Consider the following 21,214-nt stretch of genomic DNA (forward strand, 5'->3'; position numbering starts at 1 on the left):
GCCCCAGTTCCGAGCCCTGGGGAACACCACTTGTGACGGGATGCCAACTGGATTGAACTCCATTCACCACCACTCTCCGGGCCCGGCCTCCAGCCGTTTTTTCACCCAGTGAAGCGTACGCCCGTCCAGGCCATGGGCAGACAGTTTCTCCAGGAGAACGCTGTGGGAAACCGTGTCGAAGGCTTTACTAAAGTCCAAGTAAACAACACCCAGCCTTTCCCTCATCCGCCAAGCGGGCCACCTTGTCACAGAAGGAGATCAGGTTAGTCCTCAGAGGGGTTTCAGCTTCTCCAGCCTGCTTTGATGAGCTCTGGGGAGCACCTTGGGTGGCCAAGTCCGCTTTTCGGGGCTGACTGAGGGGTCTTAAAGCAGAGACCCATCCCTGAACCTGAGCCCTCAACCACAGAGGTTTCTTCCCAACCCACTCTGCCCCAAGACCCCAAATCCTTGCCCAAACTAGGAGCCACAGACTCCAGTCACTTTGGCAATTTTTTCCCAGGACAGGAAATATATTCACCCACAAGAAGGGGAAGTTTCAGTTCAAACAGCTCCCACAGCTGCTGAAAAAGGGGATTTCCAGGCCAGGGGCTGGGGCTGCACTCAGGGAGCGACGGGGCTTGGGGCGGCGGGTGCAGGGCATGAGCACCACCACAAGCTGGGCACTGTCACCCACCGCTGCACCGGGCAGCGGTGACACTGAGGCAGGCCGTCGGTCTCAGAAAATATTGTTAAATATTGTTAAAAGTCAGCAAATATGTATATTTATAAACTGCCCAGGAGAATGTCCGGAGCTCTGTGTCCAGGCGGGACTGCACGAGCACCTCAGCCCGACCGTCCCCACGCTGGCTGCAAGCTCAGCTTCACCAAACGTCACCTCTTCTCCTCGCTGGCTCTCCCCAGGCCCCCCAGCTTCACTGGTCCAGTACTGCCCCAGTTCAGACACACATAAGCAATATTTAAAACAATTTTATTCATGAAAATATGCTGTACAATGCACTATACACAGTTCTTTACATTGCCACATACACAAACTCTAATAGCACGATCAAGAAAGTTACCATTGCCTACGATAGATGCATGGTGAGAGATGACGCCTGTCAGAGACCCTCCCCCCCAGTCTGTACAGTTATAAATACGAGGGAAAGGACGGACCGAAAACTGCCGTATGAAGCAAACCGGTGGGGTCCCTTCAGCGTCCCCTCGACACCGGCTTCTCGCTCTGGGAAGGGCTGGGGCTTGGCGGGAGCAGGGCTGGGAGCAGAGGATGCTCCTTGTCCCCAGAGGCTGTCCTGTGGGGTGGGGGGGGCCGGGAGGGAGAGGGGGTGATGGAGTGGGGAGGCTGAAGCCAAGCGAGGTGGGACGTGAGGTGGCCTGTGCTCGGGGAGCTCTTTCCAGAGAGGGAACCTGTAGCCCCTGCCAACGAAATAAAGCCCTGGTTTCCCCTTCCAGCAGCGCCGGCAGCGGGGCGGTGGGAGCCGCAGGGGGCACGGCTGCGCCAGCACCCCCAGGACCTGCCTGCCCCATGGGCACAGCCCTGACACCCCCGTGCCATCACCACCACCACCCGATCCGGGCACCATGGTCCCGGCATCCCTCAGCTCTGCGGCGGGGCCAGCCCGTCTCGCCTCCCCCTCCAGCCTTCCCCGGGGTCCCAGCCACTTTGGGAGGGGGGGGGAGGGGGTTGGGGGGGGTGGTCTCTGTTCCTGCCTCCCGCTGCCCGCCGTCCCTCGCACCGCACGACGAGACTGTACACACGACGCTTACCAACACGACTCCACCGCACACACGACAACCCCACGGTCACGAACCACAAAGACAGCTTGGCAATGGGACGCGCCCCGGGGGGGTGGATGCCCCGGGGGCACCACGCAGCAGGGCAGGGGGAGGCAAGCCGGGGGGAGCAGGGCAGGCGCGGGACAATGAAGGGGGGGCATTTCTCCTACTGCTGGTGTGGCTTCCCCTCCGCGATTATGGTCGGCCCCGTATCTGTGACACTGAAGGGGTTTGTGCCGGGGGGGGGGGGGGGTCTCTGTGCCTGAGCATCCCATCTGCAAGTGCCCGACTGCCGGGGGGAGCCCCCGCCGGCCCGCGCTGCCCGGCTGCTGGTGTGCTGCTGGAGGTGTGCCTGGAGAGCGGATGCCTGGAAGAGCCAGGACCCCTTTCCTTCCTCCCATGCTCGGGGGGCAGAGCCCCCCTTTTCTCCCCTGGCAGCCCCAGCTGCCCTCCCTGCCTCTCCTTCCCCCCCACCCCCGCCATGCGCAGAGCCGGGTGCCAGGTATTAAATAGCCATTTGCCATCAGTTTCCAACGATTTTAAGTACGCCTGAAACGAGAGGTGGTGTATAAAACAAATGCGGTAATGATCCTGACCAAAGAATAATCCTTTTTAAAAAAGCATTCAAGAAAGATTATATATAATAGAATATATTAAATTCTGTACATGATCAAATAATGTAAACATAATTAATTAACCTGTAAGAATGTCTTTAGAGACCATGCCCGCCGTGTGCTCAGGGCGAAGGTGAATGGTGGCACATGGGGCTCCTCTGTCGCGCTTTGCCACAGCCGGGTGGGTCAGGAGAGAAGCAGGAGGTGCCCACCCTGGGTCCCACCCTGCCGTCCCCAAGCACCCCCGCTTCCCCCCGGGGCCAGGTGGGACCCAGCGCCCACCCCATGGTGGAGGAGGTGGTGCTGGAGCGAGGGAAGAGCTGGGCCAGGAGGATGTGCTGGTTCAGTGGAATAATCCTGCTGCACCCCAGGGGTGGGGGGTGGGGGTTAGAGAAAGCCTGTGGTGCCCAGAAGGAAGACGGGCTGAGCCCCGGGGGACAGAGCAGCAGCTCCCACCGCCTCTCCTCCCAGTCCCTCCATCTCCTCCGCCTGGCCGCCGTGCTCCAAACCCCCGCTGCCCCAGGGCTGAGCTCCCCGCAGCCGGCAGTCCTCGCCACGCGGTGCAGGAGGGCGGTGGGTCCCTGGCTCACCCCTGGCCGCAGAGCAGTGGGGACAGTTTGGGGTCCCCACACACAGCAGGACCAGGTGTGACTCCTGCTCCCCATCCCCCTGGAGCACTGGCCCTTGGCAGATGGGTGCACCAGGGCTGCCCCTTCCTGCTGCCACCCCCCCGCACCAGCTCTCCTGTCATCCCTGGGGATGGGCAGCGAGCCCCGCGGGACAGGCATGCTGGCTGCTGGCTGGAGTCACTCCTGAAACCAGTAGTGACCCCCCCCCAGAAACCCCCACAGCCCCGGCTGCGAGCCCTGTGGCACCTCCCTGAGCTCTGCACGTAGGGGACGCAGCGTGGGTCCCCCAGGCTTGGGGCAGGGTGAACCAGCCACCGCATCCCTCCCCTCCTCTCGCGCACACACCCCCTCCTCCGGCATGACCCACATCACAGCCCCTCCAGCTTCCACGCCACCATCCAACACCCAGCGCCACGGCCGAGCCAAGATGAGACTTGCAATGGGGCACAGCCCTCCCCACAGTCCACGGCCCCGCTCCTCCTCTCCCTGCCCTCCATCCTTCCTTCCTTCCAACGCAAAAACTCAATGGCAAAAGAGTGCATGAAATCAAATAAATACACCCACCCCTCCCCGACCCTGTGAGCTCCCCCTGAGCCTCCAGCACAGGGGACCAGGCCAGCAGCGGTCACTCCCAGCAGGACCATCCCCTGCAGGAGCATCCCATGCCTGCTCCGGGCAGGGCGCTGCAGCTTTCCCGTGGGCAGGCGTGATGACCGTGGCACCCCCAGCCACCGGCGGGCACCTGGGCTACCGAGGTGCTGTCCCCAGGGCTGCAGGTTGCGCGCCCTCCATCGCCAACCCCCCCCCCTTCTCACTGCTTGGGAGGAAAACCTGCCTGGAGCCACGCAAGGGGCCCCACAGCAGAGGTGGCCTGGGCGCGCGGGCTTGGCAGAGCTCGGATCTCCACCTGGATTTAAGGGTGACGAGCTCTCCCTTGCCCTGGGGCAGGCTCCCTACTCCTGATACTTCTACTCAGAGGACTCATTTTCCGCGGTGGCTCAGAGAAAAGGTCCCTTTCCAGAGCGGGGTGCCCACACAGGGGGTTCCCACGCCACCAGCCGTCGCCACTCTGTCAACCAGCCCAAGGACAAACCAAACTGGCACCGTCGCAGCGGGGCATTGGGACCATCTGGAAAGGCTTTCCCTTCCTGCTCCGCCCCTGCACCCGCCGGGCTCCGGCTGCCTCTCCCACGCATCCTGCGGAGGATGCTCGCAGGAGGACCCAGCAGATGGGGCATGCGTGTGGGCTGGGGGCCCTACCCCGTCTCAACATGTGACCCTACGGTTTGTGTTTCGTGTTCGACCTCAAGCTCCGGCCGATGGCTCTAGCCCATCTTAACAAACAAAGGCAGAAGAGAAAGGAAAAAAAAAAAAAAGTTAGTCTCAATGTTCCCCTCGTGGCTTCTCGGTGGTGAGCGCCCCCCCACCCCGGGGCGGGCGTCACCCGGGCACCCAGCTCTGGTTTGTGGGCTGCGGACCCCCGGGCAGCGCGGGCACGTTGAGCCCGTTCTGCGGTGGGAGAGCCGAGTCGAAGTTGAAGTCCATCTCATCGCTGTCCATAAAGTCATTCAGGATGATCGACTCCACATCGCACTCCAGGCTCCCGTTGAACATGTCCAGGTCCAGGTCTGCTGGGAACCTGTCTTGGCCCAACACTGGGGGGTGGACAGCCCCCGGGTAGGGGCCCTGCAGCGAATCCAGCAAGCTCATGTGTGCCCCTTGGTTATTAGCGTAGGAATGCAGGTGCCCGTGGTGCGGCATGGCCGTCATGCTGCACGTGTCACTGGGCAAGCTCATAAGGCTGACAGGATTAGCTAAGGCACTGGTGTTGACCGCAGGGTGGTGACCGGCTGGTGACGGGTGGTACAAAGCGTTGCTCTTCATGAGAGAGCCCGAGTGGGACGGGTAGGAGGACAAACCCTGCTCCCCGCTCCCGCACAGCAATGGGTTGTGTCTGTGGCCACGGGCCGGCACCATGGGGCTGGCCTGCGGCAGGGGCAGGTCCCCCGGGACCATGCTCTCCTTGTGCGCGTAGGAGATGGAGGAGAGCAGGTCCTGCAGCGAGGCGTTCCTGTAGGAGCTGACGGGCGAGAAGGTGGCTTGCTTGTTCTCCTGGATGGTCTGCATGGGCAGGCGGCGCATGAGGCTCATGGCCGGCTGGCTGTAGATAGTCCCGCAGTAGGTGTTGGTGGCGGCCCCCATGGTGGAGCACTTGGAGTTGAAGGTGAAACTGGAGCTCCGCTGCCGCAGGGCGGCTGGGGGGAGCTGCTGCGAAGGGCTCATGGTGTAGCCGTCCTGCAGGTCCTCCAGCATGCTCTCCCCGAGGCTCTCGTTCAGGCTGATGGTGCCGGTCAGGTCGGTCAGCCGGGGCAGCTCCACGGAGCAGCGGGCGTTGAGGGAAGGAGACATGGTGCTGGAGGGGCTGGGGTACATCAGTGGAGAGGAGGGGGTGCCGTCGTCCTCCTCCAGCTCATCCGGCTCGTGGTTGGACATGATGGGCGAGAGGCGCCCGCTCAGTGTGCTGGCCGTGGAGTTGGCCCGCGTCCTGAAGTCCGCCCAGGCGTCGTACTCGTCGCTGGCGTGGGACGCGGGGCTCTCCGACCACTTGGCTTGCTGGGAGGAAGGGCTGTCCTCCCCGCGCTCCTGCGTCACCTGCAGCTGCTTCTTTTTGCTGGCCTTCCCCTTGATGCGCAGGAACTTGCTGTTGTTGTCCATGGAGACCGCCCGCCGGCGGGGCGTCTTCCCCGTCTTGCCGCCCTCAGGGTTCAGCATCCACCAGGAGCTCTTGCCGGTGCCCTCGTTCTGCACGCGGATGAAGCGGGTGTGCAGGGAGAGGTTGTGCCGGATGGAGTTCTGCGGAGACAGCAAGGACAGAGGGGACGGTCAGCAGCGGCTCCAGAGCCCCAGGCAGGAGGGGGATGACCACAGGGCTGGGGGTACCCGGGGCATCATGGGAGACCTGGGCTCCATCCCCTGGGACATCACAGAGGGGCAGGGCCGAGCGGGCTCAGCTGGGGGGTCTCTCCCACAGCGCTGCCAGGCATTTCACGCCCAGGAGCCCACGGGTCATGGCCCTTTGCTGCATCCATCCGCTGTCTATCGTCAGCACGATTACTGTCATGGCAGGGAGTGGGGGGAGTGTCTTTAGCATGTACCCCGGGGACCTGCACCAGCCCTGCAGCAGGCAAGGCCAGGTCTCGGGGGACTCTTCTTCCCTGGCAGGAGCCTGGGGAGGGACAAGGCAAAGAGGACATAGAAAGGACAAGGAAAGCAGAGGCAGAGTCAGGACCATGCACAGGTCCAGGTCTTCTCCATCCCTCCCAGCCCTGGCCAACCACTCTGGGAGCAGAGCCCGCCAGGATGCTCCCCACACAGCCTTGCCCACCAGCATGTCGGCAGAGGTCCCAGCCCCCTGTCCCCACCCCACCAGCTCCATGGGCAGAGGGACTCCCTTTCCCCACACACTGCCCCACACCGACCCTCTGGAGCTGGCTCCAAACCCACGTTCCTGCCCGGCATCGTTCTGCGATGTGCTCCCTCCTCCCTCACCGCCGGGCAGGGTGATGCATCGGCACCACCGCAGCCCAAAGCAACGTGTCAGCACCGGGTAAGCCAGACCTTGTCCCCAAAACGCCCGTCACTCTCTGCCAGCAGGGCCGGGAGCGCAGGCGGAGGGCGTCTGGTTCCCTGCGCCTCTGCAGGCTGGGACAGGGACAGAAGACACAAGCCCTGCCCAAGAAGCTGGGGGTACCACAGCACAGAGGGTCTGCAACGCCAGCTACAAACCCCACTGCCCACACAAGGCGGGGGACTGCTTTGCTCCCAGACAATCCTGGCTCCCTGCATCCACACCCAGCGCCGCGGAGGGGTTCACACTGAGCAGCACTCCGTTCCTCTGGCTCTCGTCTGCCCTGCAGCGCCGAGCAGCGCACGGGCTGGAGCGGGGATGGCCGTGCAGAAGGCAGGAGGAGGCAAGGAGCTTGCACCAGGGCCACATCCCAACGCGAGCATCCCCAGCTGCCACTAACCACGGGGCGACGTGCTGGGATGCCCCTGGGGAGATGCCTTCAAAGCTCCGGCCAGGGGAAGAGCGGGGGTGAGGACATCTGCCTCTTGCAGCCCGTGGGATGCCGCTCCAGCTCCCCGTGCCTCAGTTTCCCCAGGGTCCACAGGGGAAAGGGAAGACGCAGAGCCCAGAGAAGCATCACCCCGCGGTGCTGCGGCGCTGCCGTGGGCTGGGGGCTCGGCAGGGGCTGCTGAGGGCAGGGAGCTGCTCCTGCCCCTGCCCAGCCGCGGGGGGACGGGGAGGGGGAAGGAACCAAGGTGCCGGGGAGAAAGTTTGGTGCCGTTGCTGGCGTACAGCGGAATACTAATGAAGAGGCGAGTGAGCTCCAGCCTCATCTATCATATTATGTAACGGCTTACTTCTCTGCACTTCATTTATTTGGAGATTGCTCCCAGGCTGGCTCCTCGCCAGCAGCCACCAAATCCAAGTCTACAGAAATCAATCTCGCGCTGACTGATTAAGCCGTGTTTAGAACTAATTGCTCCTTCGTGTGTGGGGAGAATAAATTACGGGCTTTAATTTCACATCTTTAAAATGCAACTGCAGGTATGGGCTAGCCGTTAACCCCTTCCTGCGCGGCCCCCGGTACATCTGCGGAGGGGGCAGGCCGTGGCTGGCACGGATCCGGGAACAGGCTGGGACAGGCGGCGGTGGCTGCCCGTGCCACTGCTCATCGCCGTCAGCCAGAGCAAGCCAAGCCCTGGGCCAGCCAGCCTGGCAGGGAGAGCTCTCCCTGACCCCCCCAGACACCTCTCCCTTCAGCCACAGGGTGACCCAAGCTCCTCTCCATGCCACCGAGCCATGATGCAAGTGGCAGGGGACAGAGCATGTGGCCATCATTGCATTTGCAGAGCCAGAGCCCCCAGCCGGATCAGCCCCGTGGTGCCACCTTGCACCCACACACATCATCCAGGGGTGTGGGGACACCCCGGCAGGGCTTGCTGTGCACCCTTGTAGGTTTGGGGACCCCCGATATAGGGGGTCCCTCGCTGGCCAGCGCTCCCCGGGTCTGCTCAGCCCCAGAGGCAGGAGATGCTGCAGCTCTGCATGACTGGGGCTGAGCTGCCGTGCCTGGCACAGAGAGAGGGAGCAGGGTTTGGGGGGTTTGGGAACACCACGGCTGGATGGGGGTGACATTCATCAGGGTGATAACCTCCTCTGCAACTCCCTCTGCTTGGCAGCTCCAGCACAGGGCACGCAGGCACCCAGCACCACCCATGGACCTGGAGCCATGGTGGGGCTGGTGCCGGGCAGGGGACCGGGCTGGCGGGGTCAGGCTGCGGAGGGAGAGGAGGGGAGGGCAGGCTGCTGCCTCTTCTGCAGCGGAGCTTCATTAACAGCCAAAAGACAGCAGCAATTAAGTGCAAGGCACGGCGAGCCTGGCTCTCTCCTCATTAGCACCCCGATGTGCTCAGCTGGCCACGGCTCGGGGTGCACGGCGCAGGGCAGGGGGCTGCACGGGGGCGGGATGGGAGCTTATTAACACCAGGCAGGCAGGGACCTCTTCACCCACCACCACCCCGGCAGCCCCCAGCCCCCAGCATCCCACAGCCCCCAGCATCCCACAGCACCCAGCCCCGGGCTAGCAGGGAGCAGTCCATGACGACACGGCCCGAAATGTGGGGCTCAGCTCCTGGCCAGGCCCTGGCAGTGTGACAATGTGTGAGGGGACATCAGGGCAGGCAATACCTCCCTGGCAGCAGCTGCCTTGCACCAGTGTCTGGCAGATTTTCGGCTGGGTGCAGGGGAAGCAGGCGAAGGCTGATGCCAGTCCCAGGGTCTCCGTGACGCCTCCGGCACTGCTCTGCCCCTCTCTGCCCTGCGACCCAAAGCCCCGCCGCTTCCCGCAGCAGCCTGCACCTTTGCAGGGCTGTCCGGGCCCTGCACCCTTGCTGTGTCTCCCTCCCCGTCCCCATCTGTCCCCATGTCGCCCTGCCATGCCCTGCCTGCCCTGCTCCAATGGCTCAGGCCCCTCGCCAAAGCAGCAAGACCCTCCTGGCACCCTGGCCCTACGTGGCACCGCAGCCCCACGGTACCCAAACGGCACAAGGCAAGGAGCATCGGTACCCAGCCCACATCCAGCCCATGCCAGGGGGTGACATCCACCATGTCCCAATCATAGAATCATAGGATCATAGGATCATTCAGGTTGGAAAAGACCCTTGGGATCATCGCGTCCAACCACCAACCCCACTCTACAGAGTTCTCCCCTACACCATATCCCCCAACACCACATCCAAACGAGTCTTAAACACATTCGGGGATGGAGACTCCACCACCTCCCTGGGCAGCCTATTCCAGTGTCTGACCACTCTTTCTGGGAAGAATTTTTTCCTCATATCCAGCCTAAACCTCCCCTGCTGCAGCTTGAACCCATTCCCTCTTGTTCTATCGCTAATGACCTGTGAGAAGAGACCAGCACCAACCTCTCTACAGTGTCCTTTCAAGTAGTTGTAGAGAGCGATGAGGTCTCCCCTCAGCCTCCTCTTCCTCCAACTGAACAGTCCCAGCTCCTTCAATCGCTCCTCATAAGATTTATTCTCCAGGCCCTTCACCAGCTTCGTTGCCCTCCTCTGCACTCGCTCCAGCACCTCGAGATCTCTCTCGTATTGAGGTGCCCAGAACTGGACACAATACTCAAAGTGTGGCCTCCCCAGTGCTGAGTACAGGGGGACAATCACCTCCCTGCTTCTGCTGGTCACACTATTTCTAATACAAGCCAGGACGCCATTGCCTTTCTTGGCCACCTGGGCACACTGCCGGCACCAGGCGCCAGCCCTCGCCCCCCGTAGCTCCGCGGAGGGGCAGGGGATGCTCGGGGTGGTGGAGGTGAGGGCTGGAGGTGGCACCAGGGCTGCCGGGTGCTGCAGGCGGACCCAGGTGCTGCTCAGCCCCGGTTGGCACCAAGGGAGGATGAGGCTGGAGCCCGCGCCAGTCCCTGGCCACGGGCTGCTGGAGGCTTTGCCAAGCTGGAAGACCCGGGTGCCATCCCGGTACCCGTCTGCCGGGGGGCTGGCCCTGCTGCAGGGGCTGCCATGGGGCTGAGGGGGCTGGGGGGAGCTGTGGGCACTCACTGAGCCTCCTCACCCCCCCCCCCAGGAGCCCTTCTCCACGGAGCTTCATTGTCAGGGGAACAGCCAGTGTGAAATCGGTCTGATTAGCAATTAGTCCCATTGTAAAAGGATTAGCCGGACCCTATTGTTTGGATGAGTGACTTGACTATCAATTTGCATCTGGCAGCGATGTTTTCTGCCGCTGCTGCTGCTGCATCGCTGGGATGGCCGGGATGGCCGGGATGGCTGGGATCCTGTGTGTCCCCCTCCGTGTCCTTCGGAGGGGCCAGACGCTGCCCGCGGGGCTGTGCCCGGCGCGGCGGCGGGTGCGGGGGGGACCCGAGACGGGCATCGACGCCAGGCACCGAGGTGCCCTTTGCAGCATCCCCAGCGCCCCACCGATCCCCAGCATCCCAGTGGCGGGTCCAGCTTGGGGATGCCCCCAGGGTCTCGGGGTGCGAGGGGGGGCTGGACATTCTCCTGCGTGTCCCGGGGGGAGCACGGGCTGGGGGAAACAAGCGCAATTCCAGCCAGAGCAGGATTGCACAAGCCCTGCTGCGGGCCAGAGCTGGGGAGAGCAAATGAAGGGGGCTCTGTGGACCCCGCCACATCCCCTGCACCCATCTGCTGTCCCCGTCACTCCCCCTTGACTGCCACCCCCCCTCACCCAGGGTTTTTCTGAGTAAAACCCCCAAACCCCAGCCTTCCCCCCACCGGCGCAATCTACCCCTCCCAATGGCAGCAGAGCCCAGTCGTGCTCGTGGAGACCCTGCGCATTCCCAGTGACCCCCAGCCCTGCAGCCAGGGCGCGTCGGGGTCCGTCCGTCTGTCAGGGCTGCTGGTCCATCCAGCTAATGAGCCCGTTACCTGGCGGGGATTCGCACGCTGGTTAACAGGAGGAAGCAGCGACAGGGCCACTAACGAGCGAGCGCTCTGCCGGCCGCTCGCTGGCAGCACGAGGGTGGCTCCGGGGGTTAATTGATGCTTATTTACTTCTCACACATAAAAATTGCCAGCGTTGGAGGAAATATTCCAGGGGGCAGATGCTGCCGACAGCCCTGATGGTGCCTCATCCCAGGGGATGCCGTGCAGGGCTGGCGGTGGCACGGAACAGTCACCGGTGACACTCCTAAAGACGTAGTGATCGCCCAAGAACCGGCACTGCCCATGGGCACCAGCACCTAAGTGCAGGATGGCCATCACCATGGCCTCTTGGCACCATCCCCCGGGGATGGCCAGCCCTACTCGCCACCATCGGAGCGGGCCCTGTCCCCTCCCTCCTGCCCGAAGCGGCTGGTGGGGGTGTGCAGCCCACCAGCGCTGGCACCGAAGCGCCGCATCCTGAGCCCGGCCCACGCCTGCCTGGCGAGCAGATGGCAGCTGGCACAGCATGGCCGCCCGCCCCGCGCGCCAGAGGGATGCCAAGCACCCCAGATGCTCACAGCATCCCCCCTCAACCCCGCGACCAGGAGGGACAGTCCGTGCTGACAGCAGCTGCCTGAGGCAGCGCGCAGGATGAGAACCCCGACAGCCCCCAGGCACATCACGCCCCCCCCCGCCACGGCAGCCCCCCCTGCGCAGGTGGGTGAACCCAGCGCCAGCCCCGAGGGGGGGGAAGTGGCATGGAGGAGAAAGATGGGGCGAGGGCAGTGTAAATCCAGCCTAACGCGTGACGAGGTTCCTACGGCTCCGCACCAGGCTCCCCAAGGACGGGATGCAGCCTGGCAGCAGCAGCACACGGGGCTCAGGAGGGCTGTGAATCCCCACCGGCCACTCTGCTGCGGGCAGCCCCACTGATCTCCCCATCTCCCCGCCGTCCCCGGGCTGGGGTGGCACATGCCAGCTCCCCGGCAAGGAGCAGCCCCCGGCGCGGGGCTCAGCGAGGCGGTTTGGAGGAGCTGCCACGTGCATGGGATCTCCTCTGTTCCGAAACTCAGCCTGTGCTCTGCACTGCCCCACAGCATGCTGGAGTGTGGTAGCCCCATAGCACGCTGGCGTGGGACTGCCCCACAGCACCCCCCCACTAGCCCTCTGCGCTGCCCCCTCCCACCCCCAGGCAGCCCTCTGCAGTGCCCTGTAGCCATGCAGCTGCCCCACAACCAGCTCTCTGCAACGCCCCACAGCACCCCATGCTGCGCCCCATAGCACCCCACAGCCATATCCCTGCAGCGCCCTATAGCAGCATCTCACAGCAAACCCACTGCAGCGCTCCATCACCGCTCGCAGTGCCCCATAGCATCCCACAGCCAGCCCCCCTGCAGTGCCCCACAAGCCCCCACCCCCCACCCCCCTGCAGTCTCTCATGCGCCCCACAGCCAGCTCGCTGCACCCCAGCTGGGGTCTGACATCTCCCCCTTGGGGAGCTGGGGCTGTGTCGCCCCCCAGCGTGTCCCCCCCCTCCCCACGGCATGGCTGCCGGCGCTGGGCAGGGGGACGGCAGGGGCTGCCCGGTGCCCCCGGGAAGGGCACGGCGGGTGCAGACGGGGGGCTCCCGCCTCCCCGCCGCGGGGGTCTCGCCGGCGGCTGCCGAGCGGAGGCGAGTGTATTCGGGTCAGTGCGTCGCCTGAGCAGAGCCGCTCTGACGTGCTGCTAATTGAACCAAATGCCCATTAGAGGCGTGACGGGCCGCGGCCGTCCCAGACCCTCCGTCGCAGGTGGCTGACACGCAAGGAGCCTGGGGGCCGCTCAGCATGGCCGGGCCAGAGCAGCTCCCGCCTCCTCAGGCACCACGGCCGGCGCGAAGCCCAGCCAACATCTCATTAGGAGCCGCTAATCATCCCCCAGGCGTGCGCTGGGCCGTGGAGAGGGGCAGCTGGGGCGTACGGGGTCCCCACGCTGCAGCCCACCCCTCACCCATCCCCCGGGCACAGCCCCTCTCCAGCCGCCCCCCGGGGCAGAGCGGGGCAGGGAGCAGGCAGGGGGTCCAGCCTTGCCCTCCTGCCCCATAGATCCACGATGCCGTGGGGCAAAGCGGGGCTCCAGGCAAGGCCCAAGCTGTGGGGTGTAGCAGTGGAGCTGGGAACCCGCGCTGTGGGGCCAGGCTGGGCCAGCCCGGGGCAGATGCTTGCCCCCTGTCCATGTTCCTCTGCCGTCCCCTGGGGCTGGGGGATGGTGCGCCAACACCAACCTCTCCTGAAGGAGAAGGTCCAGGTGGAAACCATCACCGTGACCCCGACCCACGGCCAGGACTCACCAGCCCCATCCCACACCCCCAAAGCCAGAAGGAGCCTGGCTGTGGCCGCCTGGGCTCCGGGGAGGTTTCAGGACAGAGATGGGCACTGGATGGTCCCCAGAGAGAAGCCCGTCCCCTGCCTGGCTCCGGGCTGGTCCTGGCCCACCTTTGCCACCACCCCGTGGCTCGCTGCGGCCCCCCACCCCCGGGGGCCTCCCACACCATGCTCCTCCTCGCCACCCCGCTGGACTCAGCAGCCCAGTTTGCGTTTCGCAGTTGGCTCGGTGCCTCCCTGACCACGGGCTCCGCAAGCGATTCCCAAACCCACCGGAGAAGCGACTGACGCAAATCAAACCACACAGCACTCGCCACCCCCCAGGCAGCCCCCTGTGCCCAGCGCTCGCCCCACAGCCTGGGGATGCTCAGCGGGGCATTCCCACGCTGCAGCCCCCACGTGCCCCACTGGGACAAGCCGGAGAGCCCCGGGTGGGTGCCGAGCCCCGGGTGGGCGCTTGGCTCAGCCCTTTCTGTGCTGGGGCCATGCAGCGGGGTGAGCCCCTGGCCCAGGTTGCCCAGAGAAGCTGTGGCTGCCCCATCCCTGGAGGGCTTCAAGGCCAGGTTGGACGGGGCTTGGAGCAACCTGGGCTGGTGGGAGGTGTCCCTGCCCAGGGCAGGGGGTGGCACTGGATGGACTTAAAGGTCCCTTCCCACCCAAACCGTTCCATGAGACCCTCTGCACACCCCCCAGCCAGAACAGAGCTGGCAGAGCGCGGGTTGGCCACATCAGGAGACACCTTATGCCCAGGCTGGAACCATCCCAGCGGTGGCAGGGGTGCCACCAAAGCAGAGGTGGTCGCCACGGCTGAGCATCCCTCTCCCGGCCCCAGTTACCGCTGCTGCCAAACAGCTGGTTGCTACCAAGTTCTGCAATGGGAGTGTTGCCGTTGCCATGGCAGCCGGTTTATTTTAGCCAGCTGCCATCACCCCATGTCCCATTCAAAACCAGGAGCATCCTCCCTGCCCCGGCGGGTCCTGCCTTGTCCCCGTCTCCGGGCACCTCGCTGAGAGCCCAGGGAGCACCTGCAGCGCCCACCCCCTGCGGGACAGCCTTCCTCTGCTGCCCAGGGGGATAACACAGCACCAGCATCTTCCTCTCTTCCCACTACGGCTACTGGGGCTCACACCAGCCCAGCCACCAGGTCCCAGTGAGGTGGCTCGGGGGCTGGGTTCCTCCAGCCCAGGGGGAAGGGGGTGGATGCGTGGGGGCAGCGTCAAGACTGGCATCGGGTGGTTTTGGCACTGGAGGGACGCCTGGATGACACCTCCGCTCCCACAGCCTGCTCAGAGACACCCCCCGCGCCGCTTCGCTGCTCCCTTGGCCAAAGCCTTGGGCTTCTGATGGGGCCAGCGCAGCCCCGAAACCCGCCGTGACTTTGCTGGGGCTGTGCGTGACACCTCCTCCTCCTCCTCTTCCTCCAGCCACAGCCCTCCCCGGATTGGTTCAGGACCGGGGGGACCCGAAGTGCCAGTCCCCGCTGCGGCTGGTGGGGAAAAGGTCCCTTCACCCCACGTTGTCTGTCCCAAGCCCTGTCCTATGGGGCAGCCCCAGCCAGCACCTCGAGGGGACCGTGATGTCTTCCCAGCTGGGACCGTCCATCCTTGGAGCTACCAGGCTGTGCCCGGGGGGAGCAGAGGGACCGCGGGGGCAGCGGTGGACCCCTGGGGATGGTGTGTAACGCAGTAATCCCTCTGTATCCCCGGCAAAACTGCTGTCTCCCTGGATCCCCCCAGCACCCCCTGGCCTGCCCCACGCACTCCCCAAAGGGCTCATTAGCTCGCAGCAGGGTGGCTGCGGATAACGAGCAGGCGCGATGGCCTCCTGGGGAAGTGGGCAGGGAGCGGGCAGGGAGCGGGCAGGGAGCAGGCAGGGAGCGGGCAGGGAACGGGCAGGGAGTGGGCAGGGCTGGGGAGCCCGAGGACCCTCCTGCGGGAACCGGGGGGCTCAGCAGGCGGTGGCCTGGCCCCAGTCCGGTGTCACTGTCCCCGCAGCCCCCCGCCTTGGTAAAGGCACGGGCTGCACATTTGGGGTGCAGAGCCCAGGGCCGAGCTCAGCACGGGACGTTGCGGGGGAGCCTTTCCCAGCACCCCGGGGGCAGTCACGCAGCGGTGGGTGCAGGGAGCCCGGCTGCGGGCTGGCCTCAGCACCGGGTGCCACCGAGGGACACGGCCCAGGCAGAGCGGGGCTGGTGCTGCAGCGTGCCCCGCTGCCGAGGTGATGGGCTGGCTCCACACTCGCCCTGGCTACGGGCTGCGGGCCTCGGTGGGAGGCAGGGGACAGCCAGGAGTCTCTGCCCTCCTCCTGCCTGCCCTCCCTGCCCCCAGCCCCACACATGGCCCATGCCCCTGCCATCACACAGCGCCAAAAGAGGGAAGGGGGGGGCTCGGTGGGGTGCTGGGAAGGTGTCTATGGACCAGATTTGCTGTGGCCGTGTGTCACACATTTCCGAGCCGGCTGGCCCGGGCACAGCTGCCCGCTCGCCTTTGGGCTGCGGCGGAGCCGGGGGCTGCTGGGCCACCTGCCCTGGCCAGATGGCAGGGGGACCTGGCGGTGCTTCCGGGCACGCTGCTGCCTGGGGATCTGTGCCAGAGCCCGCTGCGCGCCCTGCTCGTACCCAGCCCCGTGGTGATGCTGAGCGTGGGCTGGGGGGTTGAGAGGGCTCGCAGGGGGTGAGCATGGGGTCAGGCTCTGCCCCCTTTGCAGCGCCCTGCGATAGCCCCAGGCATCTCCTGCCCTCCCAGGCCAGCACAGCACCCACATCCAGCCTCCCAGTTCACAGCACCCCGACACTCGCAGCTGGAAACCACGTCCTCTCCCAGCTCCCTGGAAAACCTCGTGGCGCCGAGCCCCGTGCTGGGAACTGCAACCCCCCCCCCCGCCCCCAGCACAGATCCCCTGCCAGGCTGAGCCCAGGCAACCCCTTCCCCGAGAGACCCGCACAGCCTGGCCGCGCCGTCCCCCCCCGAGAGCCACCCCACAGCCGGAGAAGACCTGGAGCCTCCCTCAAGGGTCCCGAGGGTCCTGGTGAGAGACGCTCCGCAAGGTGCCTGCATCCAGCTGGGAGACATCAAGCCCCCTGCCCTTGGGGACAAAACCCACCCGTCCCCCAGCGCCCCAGTCCCAGCCTGCCCAGACCCCTCTCCAACACGCAGGACCAGGTGAAACGCCTTGGAAAGACCCTCCCCACCATCAGCCACTTATCCAGTAATACTCTAATTACACCCCAGAGCTGGCCACCAAAATAGCTGCAGTAAATCACTCGGAGCTGCCATGTAATTTTTGCATGAAATTACAGTATTTTTTCCCCTGGGTTCAATTTCCTCCACACCAAGTTCTCACCGCAGCCAAATAATTAAAGCAGCCGCACTCCCTTTTCCTCGGGTACCATTTTAACTCCCCGCTGGCTGCCCCCCGCCGCCTCCCCTCGGCTGCCCGGTACCGGGGCTGTGGCTGCTGGGGACAAGGTGTGAGCGGGCACCGGCGGCAGCCCTGCCTGTGCCCACACCGAGGACGCCCAGAGCCAACACGAGCCGCTCCGGATCCGAAGGCAACACAGATCAAACCACGCTGAGAGACCCCGGGGAGACCCAGCACCCACCAGGGATGCAGGAGGCACCCCAAGCAGGATGCTGAGCCCCCGTAGGGCATCCAAACCCCACCAGGCAGAGGAGCCGGCTGTTCCCGGGAGAGAAACAACCCGCCTCCTCTTCATCGCGTGCAGGAGGAAGGCGAGGGGAGCAGCGGGGCTCAGCCTGCACCATCCCGCTTTACACAACGATGCTCGGACACCTGTGGGAAGCGACCATCCTATGGGGTGCCAGGAAACCCCATAGAATCATAGAACCATAGAGTGTGTTGGGTTGGAAGGGACTTCTAAAGGCCATCTAGTCCAACCCCCTGCAGTCAGCAGGGACATCTGTAACTAGATCAGGTTGCTCAGAGCCTCATCCAGCCTGGCCTTGAATGTCTCCAGGGATGGGGCCTCCACCACCTCATCTCGGGTCACTTGAAAAACTGGGAGAGATGTGGGTCCCAGCCACACGTCACCCCTGTGTCCTGCCCCGATGCACCGACCTGAGCAGCACCGCGTTGGCCTGAGCGGCAGCAGAACCCTCAAACGCTGGGGGGTTTTCATCCAGCCCCGTCCTCCCGCCCAAACCCTCCGGTCAAGGCTGCACTGCTTTTCAGCCGGTGATCTACCTCATGGCTGGACTGCACCCAAACTAGCAGGGAAATCTGGGCACGGGGCCACGCGCTGGGGCACACATGTCCCCCAAGGACTCACTCTGCTCCAGGAGATCCCCACCTGCCCCACGGCCCCACACCAGCCCCAGGGACCAGCTGCGGGGACCAGCCCCACGGGGGTGCTCGGAGTAGACGTGAGCCCCTCAGCTCCAGCCATGGGTCTTTCGAGGGCCCATAGAGCAAAGCCAACCCCTTCACAGACTTACAGAATCCCAGACTGGCGGGGTTGGAAGGGACCTCTGGAGATCACCCAGTCCAACCCCCTGCCAGAGCAGGGTCACCCACAGCAGGTGGCACAGGAACGCCTCCAGGCGGCTTTGGAATGTCTCCAGAGACGGAGACTCCCCCACCTCTCTGGGCAGCCTGTGCCAGGGCTCTGACACCCTCACAGCAAAGTTCCTCCTCATGTTTAGGTGGAACTTCCCATGGTCAAGTTTGTGCCCGTTACCTCTTGTCCTGTTGCTGGGCACCACTGAGAAGAGCCTGGCCCCATCCTCCTGACACCCACCCTTTCAGTATTTATAAGCATTGATAAGATCCCCCCTCAGTCGTCTTTTTTCCAGACTGAAGAGACCCAAATCCCTCAGCCTTTCCTCATAAGAGAGATGTTCCAGTCCCCTCAGCATCTTGGCAGCCCTTTGCTGTCCCCTCTCCAGCAGTTCCCTGTCCTTCTTGACCCGGGGAGCCCAGAATTGGACCCAGCACTCCAGGTGTGGCCTCCCCAGGGCAGAGCAGAGGGGGAGGATGACCCTCCCATTGCTGGCTCATGGTCATCCTGTTGTCCACCAGGACTTTCTGCCACGCTGTGTCCCACCCACAACCCCAGAAGGTTTGTGCCGGCTGTAGAGCAGGGACGGGCTTCCCGTGCTCCGCAAACTCCCCGGCAGCAAACCCGGGGCAGATGCAGGGAGATGCATCTCAGGGCGGCCCTTGGAGATAGGTCAGGCCATGCATGAAAAAGTGCCTTTTCCAAAATGCCTGCAGAGATTCCATCCCGCCACCAGCCAGCACGGCCGGGAGCTCAGTGCGGGAGCACCGGGGTCCCAGCCCCGAGGCGGAGGGGGACCAGACAGGCTGCCAGGACAGCGGGGACATCCCTGCTTCCAAGTGCTCTCGGCTGAAAGACATTTCATGGAAGAGTTTTATCCTGATAAAAAAATCCCACTTCTTCAAGAAAACAAGTATTTGTATTAATTTGCAGGTTTTAGGCCCAAAAGGCGGGGCAGGAGAGGTTTAGCAATGCAACGCCTTTGGGTGACAGGAGAAAATATCCATCACGGGGACCGGCTGCGCAGCGCAGTGATGTTGCAAGAAGCACTATTTAAAAGATGTCTGTGACAATAATGAGCAGTTTCCAGCCACCAGCAGCGCCGGGTCCACCTGCTCGGGTCAAGCCCATGGCACCCCTGTCCATCCCGGCAGGTTCGCACGCTGTCCCCGCTGTCCCCACGCCGCTGTGCCTCTCGCAGGACACTGCTCCGCACCCCAGCACGCAGCAACACCCGCAGCGGGCCGGCTCCAGCCACCCCTCCTTCGGCCACATGAGGTGACACATCCCCAGCCACCCCGGCGGGGTCCAGCCTGTCCCCTCCACCAGTGTCAGCTGCCCCACACCAGCCCCTGCAGCCGGAGCACCCCCCTCGGCACATGCTGCAGCACAGAAACCTTCCCAAAACCCACACAACTCCCTTTTTCCCACTCCCAACTTCCATTTTTCCTGTGTGCATGGGACACAGAGGGGACAAAGCCCTGTGTCACCAGCACAGCCCACCTGGGACAGGCAGGAACCGGCCCCTGCAGGAAGCAGAGACCCCTGTGGTCACCCCCCTGGCACCACGCCGGGAGCCAGCGTCCCGCAAGGATGGGGACAGGGAGGTGGTGGCATGAGATGCTGTCACAGCTGTCACCATGTCCCCGCAGAGCCAGAAGCACAGCAGGAAACGGCCTCACGCTGATGTCCCCCCCCCCGGCCCAGGTGAGCCCGAAGGCACCAGGTCCTGATCCGTGTACCACGTCCCCCCACCGAGGGAAAGGCAACCTGGAGATGCCGGCACAGCCGAGATGCCACCGCGCGTGGTACCCTCTGCTGCGGGGCCCCGAGGGACATCAAGCACCTCTGAAACAGCAGCCCTGTCCCCCAGGTGTCGCGGAGCAGGCGGCCGCCGGTGACAAGAGCCCCCCCGCGCCGTGTGCTCGCACTCACGCACGCAGACGCGGACCCCGGGGCAAGACACGCCGGGACGGGAGCTGCCAGCGGGGCTGAGCCCGCCGTGCCTTCAGCGTCACCCAGGCAGCCAAAAAGTCTCGGTCTGTGGCCAGGGCTGCACCCTGCGGTCCCCGGCCACACGCAGGCCCCACTGCAAGAGACGGCGAGGAGACACCGGGGGGGCGAGCGCAGCCCCCTCGCCCCGAGCGTCCCACATCACACGCTCGTCGCATCTTGAAGCCACCCCCCCCACACCCCCCCCCAGCACACGCTCGGCGAGCCGAAGTCACGCACGCAGAGCAAGGTCACCGCAGGGCCCCAGGGACGTTTCCGCAGCCCCAGCCCCATCGCTGGCAGGCAGAAGGGATGCTGCCCTCACCCACCCAGCCCAGGGCTGCCGCGGCCAAGGGAAACTGAGGCACGGGGGGGGGGGCTGCGGCAGAGGGGGGTCGCCGGCAGAGCTGCTTCTCAGCCGTTGCTCAGGAGGCAGTGCTCTCCCCGCCATCTGCCCCCTCCCACGGCCCAGAGCCTCAGCCCCTGCCCCACGGCCATCCCAGACGTTGTGTCCCCACCCTGCTCACAGCCAGGACCCACGGAGACGGTCAGGGGGGTGATGGCACCCTGGGGTGCTCCCCGAGGGGGATGTTCTTAGGGCTCACTGACACGGGGTGAGGGGCTCACGGCTGCGGGCGGCTCGTGAGCGGGAGAGGGTCCTGGAGGAGGAGAGGGATGGGGGGTCCATCCCTGCTCTGCCCTGCAGAACACCCATAGCAGCGCGCCATGGGGGCAGCCAGGGAGCTCCCCGGGGGCTCCCGGCCCCCATTTGATGCTGAACAGGAGCCAAAATCCAACACGGTCTGGGAGGGGAGATGGAAAACGCTCCATCTTCCCGGGGCCAGGGAGAAAGAGCAGCCACCGGCTGCTGCCCCTGGATGTCACCAGCCTGCAGCGAGGTGTCACACCTCTCCCCGACACATGCGCAGGGGCACAACACGCACCCACCCCGCATGTGTGCACCCCCAAACCCACACCTCCCCCTACAATGCCCAAGGACCCCCCCTGCACCCCGTCATCCCCAGCCCCCCGTGCCCCCCGCCGCCCACGCCAGCACGCAGACGCGTGCCCCGACACGCACGCCGCCTGCGCTGTGACTCACTGGCCCCCCCGGCAGCAGCTTGCCTTGCACCTGCCAAGAACGGGCCCCCCCTCTGGCCGCCCCCGCAGCTCCTCGCTGCTGGGGTCTCGCCAGCCTGAGCTTACTCACAGCGCAGGCAGCCGGCAGGAGGGGGGTCACCCCCACGCACATCAGCTGCCCGGAGTGGGGGGGGGCTTGCAACCTCCCCGCCATGCCCCAGCAAGCGTGGGGCTCGTGCCACTCATTGCTCCCGCACCCCAGTG

General features: G+C 64.9%; 1 protein-coding gene across 2 annotated transcripts in view; it reads right to left on the reverse strand.

Moving 5' to 3' along the window:
- Nucleotides 1-951: 951 nt before the first annotated feature.
- Nucleotides 952-21,214, reverse strand: part of FOXO6 (forkhead box O6) — a 43,454-nt gene continuing 23,191 nt past the window's right edge. For both annotated transcript variants that reach the window (XM_074563184.1, XM_074563182.1), the window contains one exon: nt 952-5,869. In XM_074563184.1, coding sequence (XP_074419285.1) covers nt 4,457-5,869 — 1,413 coding nt within the window. In that variant the 3' untranslated portion in view covers nt 952-4,456. The remainder of the gene's footprint in view (nt 5,870-21,214) is intronic.

The sequence above is a fragment of the Larus michahellis genome, chromosome 19, assembly GCF_964199755.1.
Source record: "Larus michahellis chromosome 19, bLarMic1.1, whole genome shotgun sequence".
NCBI lineage: Eukaryota > Metazoa > Chordata > Aves > Charadriiformes > Laridae > Larus > Larus michahellis.